This window comes from Mytilus californianus, unplaced genomic scaffold (assembly GCF_021869535.1).
Source record: "Mytilus californianus isolate M0D057914Y unplaced genomic scaffold, xbMytCali1.0.p SCAF_4, whole genome shotgun sequence".
Classification (NCBI taxonomy): Eukaryota; Metazoa; Mollusca; class Bivalvia; order Mytilida; family Mytilidae; genus Mytilus; species Mytilus californianus.
In genome coordinates, this window is record NW_026262690.1 from 6,580,345 (window position 1) to 6,595,626 (window position 15,282).

The 15,282-nt window shown below is 33.2% G+C and overlaps 1 protein-coding gene across 1 annotated transcript; it reads right to left on the minus strand.

The window, feature by feature from the left end:
* Nucleotides 1-2,390: 2,390 nt before the first annotated feature.
* On the minus strand, nucleotides 2,391-14,090 carry LOC127737340 (netrin receptor UNC5C-like). Its single transcript, XM_052247948.1, has 5 exons — nucleotides 13,963-14,090; nucleotides 8,109-9,260; nucleotides 6,743-6,886; nucleotides 5,428-5,586; nucleotides 2,391-2,940 (listed from the first exon to the last, which is right to left on the minus strand). The coding sequence occupies exons 1-5, from the start codon at nucleotides 13,969-13,971 to the stop codon at nucleotides 2,641-2,643; spliced, it is 1,764 nt and encodes a 587-aa protein (XP_052103908.1). The 5' UTR covers nucleotides 13,972-14,090; the 3' UTR covers nucleotides 2,391-2,640.
* Nucleotides 14,091-15,282: the final 1,192 nt, after the last annotated feature.

Genomic DNA, 15,282 nt, shown 5'->3' on the forward strand with positions numbered 1-15,282 from the left:
CATACCACATCTTCCTGTTTGAATTCGCATAGTGACTTAAAATTTCAAAGTATAAATCTTTGCTGCATATCAATCGATTTTGTCGGTATGTTTTTCAAGAACTTCTCTAATCCAGCTGTAAATATATACGGGCACTTGTCATGTTCCAGTGATGTATACAGTTACTCAATGAATTTAGGGGTGTGCTCCTTTCACAAAAACTGCACTAAAAGAGTTAACAGGAAGAACGACTGAAATCGACATAATATGGTAGTGTTACATCTTAAAAAGTCTATCCGAATTATTTCGCCATAAAATCTGCTCAAACCGGTGCAAGGGGCCGTCTTAAGATTGCAGTGAGGTGAGAGTTTTTTTTTGGCTCCGTGTTAAAGGCTTTACTGTGACTTTGAGATTAAGTACAGCAATAAAAGCGTTGTTCCTTTGCTTTATGTGTTTTTGTTGCTGTGCATGTACTGATTTTGTGTCATGGATGGATACCCCATATACTTTGTTTTTCGATTATAATAGATGTTTTACGGTCACGATTTGGTTATCTGATACGAAGTGCTGGTGTCTCAACTCACTAGCGACATGTATTTGCGGTCTTAAATTTTTAGAAACCCGTGTAGTCGTCTAATTTGTTATTTTACCTATTGTGTCCGATTCCCGATTATGACATTTTGACTGAGTGTGAATTCACATGGCGGGTGAAGCATGCATAGCAGTAGAATATACCCCGTTGACGCACTCGGTCTTGTCCATTTCGGTATTTTTGTTATTTTACTTTTTATTTTGGCATTCATGATATTCCCTGTTTGTTTTATTACCTTGATTTCTTTCTTCTTAATCGATTTGCAAAATTTGAACATAGGTAAACTACTGTCGCCTTAACTTCTCTTCATCAAATATCTTTGTCTTTTAGATATATAATACGCAAGAAAAATGAAAATAACACTGTATATTAAATTGGTTTAAGCGTTTTAAGGATAACACTGTATCTTAAATTGGTTTAAGCGTTTTAAGGATAACACTGTATATTAAATTGGTTTAAGCGTTTTAAGGATAACACTATATATTAAATTGGTTTAAGCGTTTTAAGGATAACACTGTATATTAAATTGATTTAAGCGTTTTAAGGTGCTTTCTGGATTAACCTTTACCAAGAACACTCATATCCCAAAAATGAACACATGAAGAGCAATATGATCAAAATTACATAAAGAATAACCAAATCCATCTAAGGACAACTGTCTCAAAGAGCATGATTAAGTTAGAAAAATCTAACGTGTACAACATTTAACTTTTTTAAAATTCAAGTCTTGGTAAGTTAAATCAACTTTCCGATTGTTGCTTTCATAGTGACCGAAAGGGAAAATTTGCTACACCTCTCGTCCATTTGGACTTTATGATCTGGGAAATATTTCATAGGCATGTTGGCGAAAGATGGGATTTAATATAATGCCGTGCTAAATTATAATATAAAAATAAGAAGATTTGGTACAATTGCAAGTGAAACTACTGTCTACCAAAGACCAAATAACGTAGATGTTAGCAACTATTGGTCAACGTACGACCTTCATCAATGAGCGAAACTCATACCGCATAGCAAGATATAAAAAGTAACACCATGACAAAATGTAAAACAATTCAAACCAGAAACCCAACGGCCTGATCTACAAAACAATAAACGATACACATCAACTAACGACAATCACTGAATTACAGGCTCCTGAATTGGGACAGGCACATACATAATGTGGCGGGGTTAAACATGATTGCCGGCGCCGTACTCTCCCTTAACCTAGAACAGTGGTGTAACCGCACAACATACTAACAAATTGTCAAAATCCGTTGAAAAGGGCTTGACTCGTCAAATCGATTCAAGTCAGGAACCTGATGTTCAGTGGTTGTCGTTTGTTGATGTGGTTCATAAGTGTTTTTCGTTTCTCGTTTTCTATATAGATTAGACCGTTGGTTTTCCTGTTTGAATAGTTTTACACTAGTCATTTTGGGGCCCTTTATAGCTTGCTGTTCGGTGTGAGCCAAGGCTCCGTGTTGATGGCCGTACTTTGACCTATAATGGTATACTTTTACAAATTGTGACTTGGATGGAGAGTTGTCTCATTGGCACTCATACCACATCTTCTTATATCCATATAAAAGCATTGAACAAAAAGACTAAATACACAAAGTACCGATATGAAAGAACTCGCATTTATTGAATGCTAATTCAAAGCCAATAATAACTAATTAGAAAAATCATGTTTACAACACGAAATATCAGACTATACACAACCAATGGATTTAGTATAAACACTTCACAGTCTGAGAAAAACATTACCTTGTGCAATGGCTAAATATAAGTATCGACAGAATGTAGGACCGGAAGTTTTAATAACTGTAAAGCAATACATATTTATTTATGTTTTAATTTATTGATAACAAAATATATGTTAGTACCGATTAAAACAATATTCAAAGATTTTAAATATGTTTACATGCCTTGCCGGATTTCTTTTTAAAGTTTCCATGCTAAAAATTAGTAGGATTTAAAAAAAAAGATATTATATATAATGATTTCATATACAACAGTTGAAACCTATTTAACGTAATGATTACTTAGGCGATATAACCACTAGTATCTCACGAAATGATTATTATTTAGGCGATAGAACCACTGCTTTCATATTCTTCAATCTCTGAAAGAACATCAAGTCGTCCAATGTCTGACAAATGATCTTTCAATTCTGAAACATGTTTTCCACCACTGATCCATTTGTCTAGTAGTATTTCTGTAGGACTGTCTTGTGTTTCTAACCATTTTATTTGTTCATATGTGTAACCAATTTTCTCTGCCAGTATTCTGTAATCATTGTCTGATTTTGGATCTAATTTTAAAATCATTTTTTGAAGCAGTTTATGCTCTGGTCCTACGTTTTCCTTCAGAGCAAGAGGTGAAAACTGAAAAAAGACGTTGATAATAAGCGATTTACTTTTTTTATGATATTATTTTTATTGTACAGTCTGTTTCATTCATTCTATTTATTAACTAAGATGATAAGCGAGGTTTGAGTAAACACAAAAATTTAAAACTTCATCATATATATGCGTTTTTTCTGTAGTAGTCGGAGTCATTTGCCTTTATAGACTTTTGTTAATTGTGAATATAGTGTAAGTTACTGTTATATAGACTATTGTGGATTGTGAATATAGTGTAAGTTACTGTTATATAGACTATTGTTGATTGTGAATATAGTGTAAGTCACTGTTATATAGACTATTGTTGATTGTGAATATAGTGTAAGTTACTGTTATATAGACTATTGTTGATTGTGAATATAATGTAAGTTACTGTTATATAGACTCTTGTTGATTGTGAATATAGTGTAAGTTACTGTTATATAGAGTATTGTTGATTGTCAATATAGTGTAAGTTACTGTTATTTAGACTATTGTTGATTGTGAATATAATGTAAGTTACTGTTATATAGACTATTGTTGATTGTGAATATAGTGTAAGTTACTGTTATATAGACTATTGTTGATTGTGAATATTGTGTACGTTACTGTTATATAGACTATTGCTGATTGTGAATATAGTGTAAGTTACTGTTATATAGACTATTGTTGATTGTGAATATAATGTAAGTTACTGTTATATAGACTATTGTTGATTGTGAATATAATGTAAGTTACTGTTATATAGACTATTGTTGATTGTGAATATAGTGTAAGTTACTGTTATATAGACTATTATTGATTGTGAATATAGTGTAAGTTACTGTTATATAGACTATTGTTGATTGTGAATATAATGTAAGTTACTGTTATATAGACTATTGTTGATTGTGAATATAATATAAGTTACTGTTATATAGACTATTGTTGATTGTGAATATAGTGTAAGTTACTGTTATATAGACTATTGTTTATTTTGAATTAAGTGTAAGTTACTGTTATATAGACTATTGTTGATTGTGAATATAGTGTAAGTTACTGTTATATAGACTATTGTTGATTGTGAATATAGTGTAAGTTACTGTTATATAGACTATTATTGATTGTGAATATAGTGTAAGTTACTGTTATATAGACTATTGTTGATTGTGAATATAATGTAAGTTACTGTTATATAGACTATTGTTGATTGTGAATATAGTGTAAGTTACTGTTATATAGACTATTGTTTATTTTGAATTAAGTGTAAGTTACTGTTATATAGACTATTGTTAATTGTGAATATAGTGTAAGTTACTGTTATATAGACTATTGTTGATTGTGAATATAATGTAAGTTACTGTTATATAGACTATTGTTGATTGTGAATATAATGTAAGTTACTGTTATATAGACTATTGTTGATTGTGAATATAGTGTAAGTTACTGTTATATAGACTATTGTTTATTTTGAATTAAGTGTAAGTTACTGTTATATAGACTATTGTTTATTTTGAATTAAGTGTAAGTTACTGTTATATAGACTTTTGTTAATTGTGAATAAAGTGAAAGTTACTGTTATATAGACTATTGTTAATTGTGAAAATAGTGTAAGTTAATGTTATATAGACTATTGTTAATTGTGAATATAGTGTAAGTTACTGTTATATAGACTATTGTTAATTGTGAATATAGTGTAAGTTACTGTTATATAGACTATTGTAAATTGCGAATGTAGTATCAGTTTTAACTGTTTTGAATAATAAATATTCTGAAATAATCATTTTTTTCTTTGAATAGTACATTGTTCTTATTTTATTATTTCCATTTTGGTTATATGATTGAAAGATGCCTTTTAGCTTGCAACATTTCTGTGATTTATCATTCATTGGTTGTTTTAATTTGTTTCTTCTGGTTTTTCACTTATGAGATTATAGAGAAGGGTTGGGCACTTTCTTTACATTTTTAATTTGGTGTTTTTATACAAGATCGTCAAAAGTCATAAATTTGTCTAGACCAAGTGATGCTTTAAATTTTGACAAAGGGTGTTTGTTTTCGACTGTACATTGTAGAAGATAGTAATATCCCAGATATGTATGTTTGTTATCTGTAATTTGTTGTTTGCTTGCTTTCTAATATAGGGATTCCTTTTGTGCTATCATCTAGTAATCGTCAAACTGTTTGATCTCATAGAATTTCCATTTACCAGAAAAGCAATGGAGCCATAACATTGAATGATGAATTCATATTATAAAGCATGGATTATTGACATTAGTGCAAAGAACTTACAGTTATTTTACAGATCGGAATTTATCATGGTATGTGCAACAAATAATGAAAATGCTACAGCATTGAGAAAGACAGCCTATGAAACGATTGATTAGATTTCTTCCCTTACATAGACTGTACTACTCTCAATCCCTTCATCAATAAGCTTTTTTATATCAACAGTTGATATACTACAACATTATGAGTGGAATATTCCCCAAAACTTTTAAAAAAATAAAATACCTGTATTTGTTCCTGTGCAACTTTAAGACTTCGCACCTTTGTTGATGGATGTTGGTTGTAGTTGAAATCGCAGACTATTTTGCTAACAGATGTCTCAGGATGAAAAAGAAACTTGCAGGATGGTGACAAACAATGCCACATGCATTCGAAATCAATATTCTAGTAAATAAATTAAAGTATATATCAAATAAAATTACACTATTTATGAAAATTTATCAGTCTACCACAGTCGAACTGTATTTATCAGTCTACCACAGTCGAACTGTATTTATCAGTCTACCACAGTCGAACTGTATTTATCAGTCTACCACAGTCGAACTGTATTTATCAGTCTACCACAGTCGAACTGTATTTGTTTGTAATAATATGATGATTATTAAAAAATAGAAGATATAATTTTGTTTAATCTGCGTTCCCTTTGAATGATGAAACACTCCGTAAGTTTTATTCATAATGAAGAAGCCTTGTAATGTTAACGGTTTTGATGGCAGAAATTTCCCCACAGATTTATTTTATACCGTGATATAGAATTTGACTGTGCGCATGTCTAGACGTTTTTGTATTTTGTTTTATTCTGTTCGTTACAACACAGTGGTACTTTTAACAGTGTTATAAATTCACTCAACAAAGATTATATATATATATATATATATATCTTTATATAAATTGAAATTTGTATCATCAGAAGATGGTTTTATAAAAGTTATCACAGCTTGTTACCAAATTTTGATTTGTTAGTAGATTAGTTTGAGGTATTCTACATTTGTATTTTTGATGAAATAAAATTTGTTTTAACTAAACGAATGCAACAGTTTCTTGCAAGGGACCTGAGCACAGTCATATCATAGGTATATAACCATATTACAAATGCTTATAGAAAGAATCAATACAAACATGCTGTGGATAATTGATTTTGTGTAGGAGTATTTATTAAAATAAAATAAAAAAATTAGGTAGGGCAGTTTGTCTTCCCAATACAATTTCGTTTTGGTTCAGGATTTCCTTTATTATAATATTTAAAAGAAAATGAGCACTGCATTATTTGATATAAACTGTATTCGACAACAATGTGTTAGGAACTGAATTCATTTTATTCAGATATTTGTAGAAATTTAGGGAGATACGCCATTTTAAATCTTACATTCAAATTTCATGAATGTTTTTGTCACTGTTATGAAACAAATGTACAGAAACTTTACCTCAGCACTAATTATCGACTCTTTCCATTACAATAGAACACGTCATGTGCACCTGATATACCAGAAATGTAATTTACCAGACCAATTCTTATATTCAAAGTGTTTCAGTTGTGTACCTGAGATTTTCCACCATCAGTTTTCCATCCCTTTGAAACATTTATTAAGCTTACAGTCACATCCTCACCATTATCATGAATAAAAAATGGCTGCAGAACATCAGCTTGTTTCTCATTAAGCTTTACTGTCTCCCTTTTAATGTCCTAAAATAAATTTCAAAAAAAAAAAAAAAGAAAAACGACGTTACATATCATTTGTATGAGGTTTTGTATTTTTGGCGTGGGAGAATGAAATCTGACTAGACCTTCGAAATTGAATATCCCTTATTAGTTTTAGAGTCGTTGAACAAAATACAATGGCACTCTCTGGCGAAAGATTCAGGCATTCCAAAAGAATATACTTGAATCATGATGTCCTATTATTTTGTGCTAATTTTTTTAATTTTTACTGTGTTCCTCGAATAAATGGAACTGTCTAAAAATGTGCTTACGTACAAACATCTTAAAATCACGAAAATTTGCTTAGCCAGAAGTACAAAATTAAACCTTCGTCGTTGTGAGAGTTTTCCACCTTTTTATGTTTAGAAATAAAAACTTGACAGTCCATATATAAAGCTCAGACGTCTCACTATTGAAGTATCATATTGATATCATGTCCATGGTCTCACTAAGTGGTAAAATATGACACGTGTTTCTAGAACTACCTTCATCATGTTTACACTAGTGAACAAAATTTGTAAGCTAAATTATAAAATGTTTTAGGGCATACATACCAGCAGGGCATATTCATATTATCTGATGTTATTTATTTTCAAACCTAATCATTTCTAGGCATTATATACATTATAAGTTGACATAATTTTTGTATTATTTAGAAGAAATATTTATCTCTCAAAAGTATAAATTTCACTTGCAGAGTTTTAGGAGAAATTTACGTTTACCCCAATTTATCGTGCATTTTTGCAAATAAATTTTCTAGATTGTCTCATTTGCAATCATACCAAATCTACTTATTTTATATTTCTAGATTGCATATGTTACTTGCATACTGACCTTTAGTCTATTGAATACCATCTCCATAAAGTAAGCACTAGAGCGGTTTCGAGAAAAAACGACATTTGCACGCAAGCAAACGAGAGATAAAGAAGATGGTGGTGAAGGACATTGTGTCCTTACTGGAGGCATCAGAGCAGCAGGAATTGAAAGTATCATCAATGTTGCTGAAAGATTTGGAACTATACTAATATATGGTGATTGCTCTAATAAATATAAATAATGAGCTATTTTGTAGTCATTAACCTCAAAGCACGGCATTAAGCAGTTATGTATGTCCTATAGGTGGAAAGAACATTTTTTGCTTGACATAGAGGTCACTATATAGATATTTTCGTAAACATAATTAGAGTCTCTGGTACAATTCACTCACCTTCATTTCATCATAGTTATTGATGCAATACATTCGCACAGTGAACATTTTATCTCTTTGTAAAGGAGACGTAAAGGCTAAAAGGTTCACTGCCTTCGCGGCTGTTTTTCCTTCCAAGCTTTCTCCAACAACTGCATATAGCGTAAAATGTCCTAATTTTAATACTGCTTTATTGTCGCTTATATCAATGTCACCAGCATTCTCTTCTTGGAGATCTCTCCATTCACAATTCTTACAATGGAAATCATTTTCTCTGTTCAATACTTTGAGCATCCAGTTTTCCTTTTCATTAACAGCACAATGAGGAAATGTTAAAATTGCAGGCTTACGGAACTTAACTGCAGGTTGGCAAACGACTACTGGACTCAATAAAGAACTTTGTTTAGTAAGTGATGGATAAATAGATGCATCCCAAGTTACTCCTACAGTAAGTTGTGTATCTTCTGTTAGAGCATCACTTGGAATCACGAGCTTTATTCCCAATACCTGAAGAACGCCTCCTGATTTACCTAAAGTTTTATGCACAAAGATACCTTTTTCAGAATGTCCTTGTTCCTCGTGAAAAATAGACTCGTTTATAAGTACAGAGGTTGGCCTCCCTTCATAAATAGTTTGTCGCCGTGTTGTCTCGGACATAAAAGACTTATCTCCCTGTTTGAGAACAATGTCCATGTCATCGATTCCAACCAGTTGTTTTGATTTTGTTTTATGTTTGTAATTATTCTGAGCAATTGCAACAACTTGAGAATCCAGTTGAACATTTCCGTGGGCATTTGTGATATCTTTTCCAATTTTGATGACCATTGATGGTTTGATTAAATGGTCCCGATGCTGTGGATTGTTCGGTAAAATATTTTCAACGTCCACGTGTATGTCGTCATTGCTTATGTTCTTTTGTCTAAAAGTAACTGTTTCATCCACAATTTCTGAAGATTCTCCTTTGTCAGCTTGAATGCTCGCTTTTAATAATTTTATTTGTTTTTCTAAATCGATTATTCTATGATTATCATAATCTTGCAATTTTTCCAATTGGTCCTGCAGATTGCTTATGCTTGAATGATGTTCACGGAGTTTCCAACACAGGAATGCCCCGAATAAACCAAGGCCTATAACTAGTAGCAGTACAAGAACAGCAATAATTAGACCAGCATCCTATCAAGAAATAAGAATAAAAAACTATAGCTTATTGAGTGGAATAATTTACACAAATATTAACTAAATTATCTGATTTTGCATCACTATATATAACATTTCAGCTCTGATTTAGACACAGATTGACGACTCCAAACTAGAATCTATGACAAACGTGATGATTTCGACTTTCTAACTCTCAACTTCCCATTTCTCAGGAGAACATATCCTCTGCTCCATCGTATGACGTTTACATACAAGTTAATACGGTACGTTCCTGCATATTCATGCTATACAGATTTCCTTAAAATGTGTGTGCTCCTTACACATAAATTGCTTCTACTGAGTTATGAGGCAGAACAACTGAAATCGACACTACATCAGTTTTACCGTCACCATCACGAATTGGTTATCCGATACGAAGTGTCGGTGTCTTAAATCACGGCAAGTACCCTTGGAAAGCTCCTTTTGGCAAAAACTTTCGGAATGTTAGGTCCTCAGTGCTCTTCAACTTCGTAATTTATTTGGCCTTTTGATTTTTTTTTATTCGAGCGTCACTGATGAATCTTTTGTAGACAAAACGCGCGTCTGGCGTTCAGAATTTTAATGCTGGTATCTATGATGAGTTTATTTAAATGCAAAAAAGATATACACAATTCGTGAGTTAGAAAACAAATTTTTTTTTTTTTCTCTCATGTGATCGTTACAAACCGCAAAATATATTTTAGAAATTTTCTATCGCCTTTTCTTTTTGCTATTTACTTAAATGATCTTGATAATTTTATAAAAAGGTGTAATGTTAACGACCTAACATCAATAAGGTCAGAATTTAACGAAAAATTAGAAATCTATATTCATTTATATATTATATATTATTTGCTATTTTATATATATACGCGGACGATACTATTATTATAGCTGAAACCCCCTCTGACTAGCAATATCAGTTAAATGTGTTCTAAAGTTATTGCGAAAAATGGAAACTAAAGGTGAATGTAGACAAAGTCGGAAATATTTGTGATATGACGTATAAATGTAGTGTTTTGTACTTCCTAAATTTGTCATTGAAACACTCTTTTTACCACAGAAAACGCCAATTTTTGAGAAAATATCCAAATTCGGAGACCGTTATCGATCCGTGTCTTATACGCTTTCGCGCATGCTCAGTCGACGTACTGCCCGCGAAATCCAAGTTGAAGTAAGAAGAAGGGATAGTAAATAGGACAGTTAGGCCTATATAAGGATCCTGTATTGTATTGTAAGTGCATCATTTTGCTAAATTAAACGACATCCACCCTTTTTACTCAGGTGCAGAACTATCCAAAAACGAAATTGGCGTTGAACGTGTCGAAGTGATCCTCCCCCAGGCATCCGACGTCTGACCCTCCCCCCTTTTATTGTGTAAACACAGGCATCCGACGTCCGGACCCTCCCCCCTTTTTATGTGTAAATGGAAATGCTCTTTTGTTCCGACGTTGGAAAGTTCCGGGCGGAAAGAACTAGCTAGCCGAAAAGTTCCGGAGGAACTTATTAACTAGTTACTTTGTTCTTCCTTTGGTTTAAAAGTTCCACCGGAACAAAGTGACTAGTTGAAAAGTTCCAACGGAACATATCAACTAGTTAGAAAGTTCCTTTTTGCCAAATTAGTCAAAACCGGAACTAACAAACTAGCTCAAAAGTTACAACGGAACTTATCGACCACGCAGAAAGTTCCATTTGGAGAATTGATGCAAAGTAAAAGCGCAACATATTATATTTGAACCTTTCAGGGAAACCAAGATACTGATTACAAAAGTCAAAAGGAACTTATCAACTAGCCACAAAGTTCCTCTTTGGCAAATAAGTCAAAACCAGAACAAACAAACTAGCCCAAAAGTTCCAACGGAACTTATCAACCAGGCAGAAAGTTCCATTTGGAGAATTGATGCAAAGTAAAAGCGCAACATATTATATTTGAACCTTTCATGGAAACCAAGATACTGATTACAAAAGTCAAAAGGAACTTATCAACTAGCCACAAAGTTCCTCTTTGGCAAATAAGTCAAAACCGGAACTAACAAACTAGCCCAAAAGTTCTAACGGAACTTATCAACCAGTCACAAAGTTCCATTTGGAGAATTGATGCAAAGAACCACATGAGGAGGGGGATATTCTTCCCTCTCTTGAGGGTACTATGAATACTAAATTTGCATGATAATGCAACTTATTTCGTTTTATGTGAGCTATGAAATACAACTTAAATTTTGCATATTTGTCCCCAAAGAAACCCGTTTCAGTGCTTTGGGTATTCTTGTAAATTAATGATTTGCTCTTATATATACTGATACTCATTCTTCCCCCTCTTTCTACAAAAAGGACGAAATATGGTATATTTGGAACGATGTAACTAGTTGTTCTGTTCCGCCAGAACTATTCAACTAGCTACATTGTTCCGGGACTTTTCAACTAGCTACTTTTTTCCGGAACTTTTCGACTGCACTCGGAATAAAACAACTAGTTGGAAAGTTCCATCGGAACGAAATAACTAGTTGAAAAGTTCCGCCGGAACAAAGTTACTGACGGAACATAGTGGCTGTTACATAAACACAGGCACCCTTGACACTCCTTGTTTCAACACTTGCCCAATTGTACCGAGATTTCGCGGGATATCTTCTAGTATGGATAATGTGTAAAGTGGACCTGAAAAAAAGAATTTTATTTAATGAACACAAGTCGGTTTTATATGAAAAAAAAAAAAACAAACAAAATAAACAAAAGCATAAATAGAATCCATCAATGATGAGACACACTATAAATATGTAGAAATAAAATATCACACGGAAAGCGATTATACAATAAACCAAGAGATGAGAGACATTTTGTCTTATCAGTGTTGTTAATAAGTGTTTAATACATGTACTTTTCCTTCCGTTTGAGGTTAGAACTAGATGGTCTCAAGAGCCTGTGTCGCTCACCTGTATCTACTGTGGATTTGGAAATCATGTAAAATAATGTTAAAATAATAATAAATAGTATTAGGTACCCTAATGATAATTGAGGCCAAGTTTGGTTTAATTCGGCCCAGTAGTTAAATTTAAAGCAGGTCATCCCATTGTAGTCTTACAATAGTTACTGAAGACCCCTTATCATTATTTAAATTAGTTTTCAAGTTGTGACCATTTGAAATTGTTTTTTAACAATTTTCCCATAGACTTCTATAGTAAACCCCTATGTTCTATTTTTAGCCAAGGTGGCCATGTTGGTTGGATGACAGGGTCGTCGAATACATTTTTCAATCAAGATACCCTATTGAAAATTGTGGCTTAGTTTAATTCTATGTGGCCCAGTAGATTAAGTGGAGAAGATTTTTGTAAAAGATAAAAAAAAATACGAAAAATTGTGTGAAAAAATGACTTTAAAGGGCAATAACTCCTGATTTTGATCATTTGACTTATTTGTAGAGCTTACTTTGCTGAACATTTTTGCTGTTTACAGTTTATCTCTTACTATCTATTATAATATTCAAGATAATAACCAAAAACTGCAAAATTTCCTTAAAATTACCAATCCGGGGGCAGCAACCCGGCCAACAACGGATTGTCTGATGCGTCTGAAAATTTCAGGGCTAATAGATTTTGACCTGATAAACATTTTTACCTCATGTCCGATTTGCTCTAATTGCTATAGTTTTCAGAGATATAGGCCAAACTGCATTTTACCCCCCCCCCCCCCCCCCCACCTTTTTTTACCCCATGTTCTATTTTTAGCCATAGCGGCAATCTTGGTAAATGGGCGGGGTCATCGGATACATTTTTAAAACTAGATACCCTAAGGATGATTTAGGCCAAGTTTGGTTATAATTGGCCCAGTAGTTTCAGAGGAGAAGATTTTTGTAAAAGTTAACGGACGACGACGGACAACAAACGCCAAGTGATGAGAAAAGCTCATTTGGCCCTTTTGGGCCAGGTGAGCTAAAAATGATTTAGCAATGGTTTTTTTAAAGATCATAGAATGAAATGAGCAATGCAAAACTCCAAACATTGTTTCTGTTTTATGTGGATAATCACTTAAAATCAGAGCGCGTGTTTTACTTAAGATAATATATAACGGTTGTACACCGATGATCAAACAAGGTCTCAATAAAAAAAAAGCGGTTTATATCAAACATGTCCTATTTTTAATGGCACCTATTTGAATGCATCGGATGCATAGCTCGACATTAGTACGCATATATAATACTATTAGCTCGACATTAGTACGCATATATAATACTACCAAACCTGGTATAAACAGACAAACATTGGACAAAAACAGTCAGAATCAGCTCGACATTAGTATGCATATATAATACTACCAAACCTGGTATAAACAGACAAACAATGGGACAAAAACAGTCAGAATCAGCTCGACATTAGTACGCATATATAATACTACCAAACCTGGTATAAACAGACAAACATTGGACAAAAACAGTCAGAATCGCATCAACTCGATCGAAAAGAGACTAAGGTAATAATATATAATTGTGCATGTGTCGGCCGTGAAGCGATTTATAATTTGCTTTTCAAAAGTGAGTGTCAAATCCAGTATATAATAAGCCTGTATTAATGTCAGAAGGGTCAAAATGGACATCTGGTCTATGACAGAGTCCAGTACCTAACAGACTTAAAGCGTATATCAATTTATCTCACGTCTACAAGAAGTTCAAATCCCCACTTAATAAGGTATAAATAAAATGACTTACTGTTGCCATCTTCTCTCGAATCGTTTAAAGTACACAGAATAAGTGTGAACATTTGTAGATTTGTTATTAACTCGTCCCTTTAATTCGTTGTATGTAGGAGGAAGTTTAAGTTTATTGATATAATTGATTGAAATTCAATGAATCGGAAGTGTTAAAGATATATACTAGTAAAAAAGCAAAAATCCATATTAATACACCTATCATTGAGTATCGGTAAAGGTTACTAACTGTGTAGGTTAGATACCAAATAATTTAACTACAATTTATTAAGGCAGTCACGCGAATAGTGGATCAAATTTCATCAGTAGAGCAGTTAAAGTCACTAGTTCAAATACTAAGTAATAACTAATAGGTACATTCATCTTATGTTTCAGTGAAACTTTCAAATTAATAAATGGATAAAAATATTCAGTCAGAAGTTGAATAATTATAAGTAATCAGGCATCATAAATATTAGTCTTTAAACTAAAAAAGAAAAAAAAAGAAACAACTAGCCGAAAGCATGCGCCATCCGACGGACAAACAGGGATTTGTTACCGAGGTTTAAGCATTTATAATTAGGTTAGGGAAAAGGCTATAGCTAAATAACCGTGAGAGCAGTTTAACGGACCAACCATAAGGATTTGAGGACAAACAAGGCAACTCAATATGTCCCACACTATTTGGTTGATAATCCTTTAAAAGTATATTAGCGAAAACATTTTAACGTTGAGTATAACAGCAATGCATTCGAGCAGCCAGTAGTCCAGGGCAAGAAGAAAAAGATCTCAACACCGAGATTCAAGATTCCGGGCAAGAGAACAATAACCCAGCAGCAAATATCTTGGCACAGAAAGCCAATAGTCCAGGACAAGAGGAAAATAACACTGGACTAAGCATCATCTCATCACTGACAGCGAAGATTATATGACACGAGTTCATTTACTAGTATCCAGGAAAAATAGCATCTGAACACAAGAATAAAAGTTTACAAGCACGAGGGCAATAACCAAGGAACAAGTATCAAAACACAGACAGTCCAGGGCCAGAGCATGAGAACAATTACCCAGGAACAAGTATCACAACACAGACAGTCCAGGGCCAGAGCATGAGAACAATTACCCAGGAACAAGTATCACAACACAGACAGTCAAGGGCCAGAGCATGAGGGCAATAACCCAGGAACAAGTATCACAACACAGACAGTCCAGGGCCAGAGCATGAGGGCAATTACCAAGGAACAAATATCACAACACAGACAGTCAAGGGCTAGAGCATGAGGACAATTACCCAGGAACAAGTATCACAACACAGACAGTCAAGGGCCAGAGCATGAGGGCA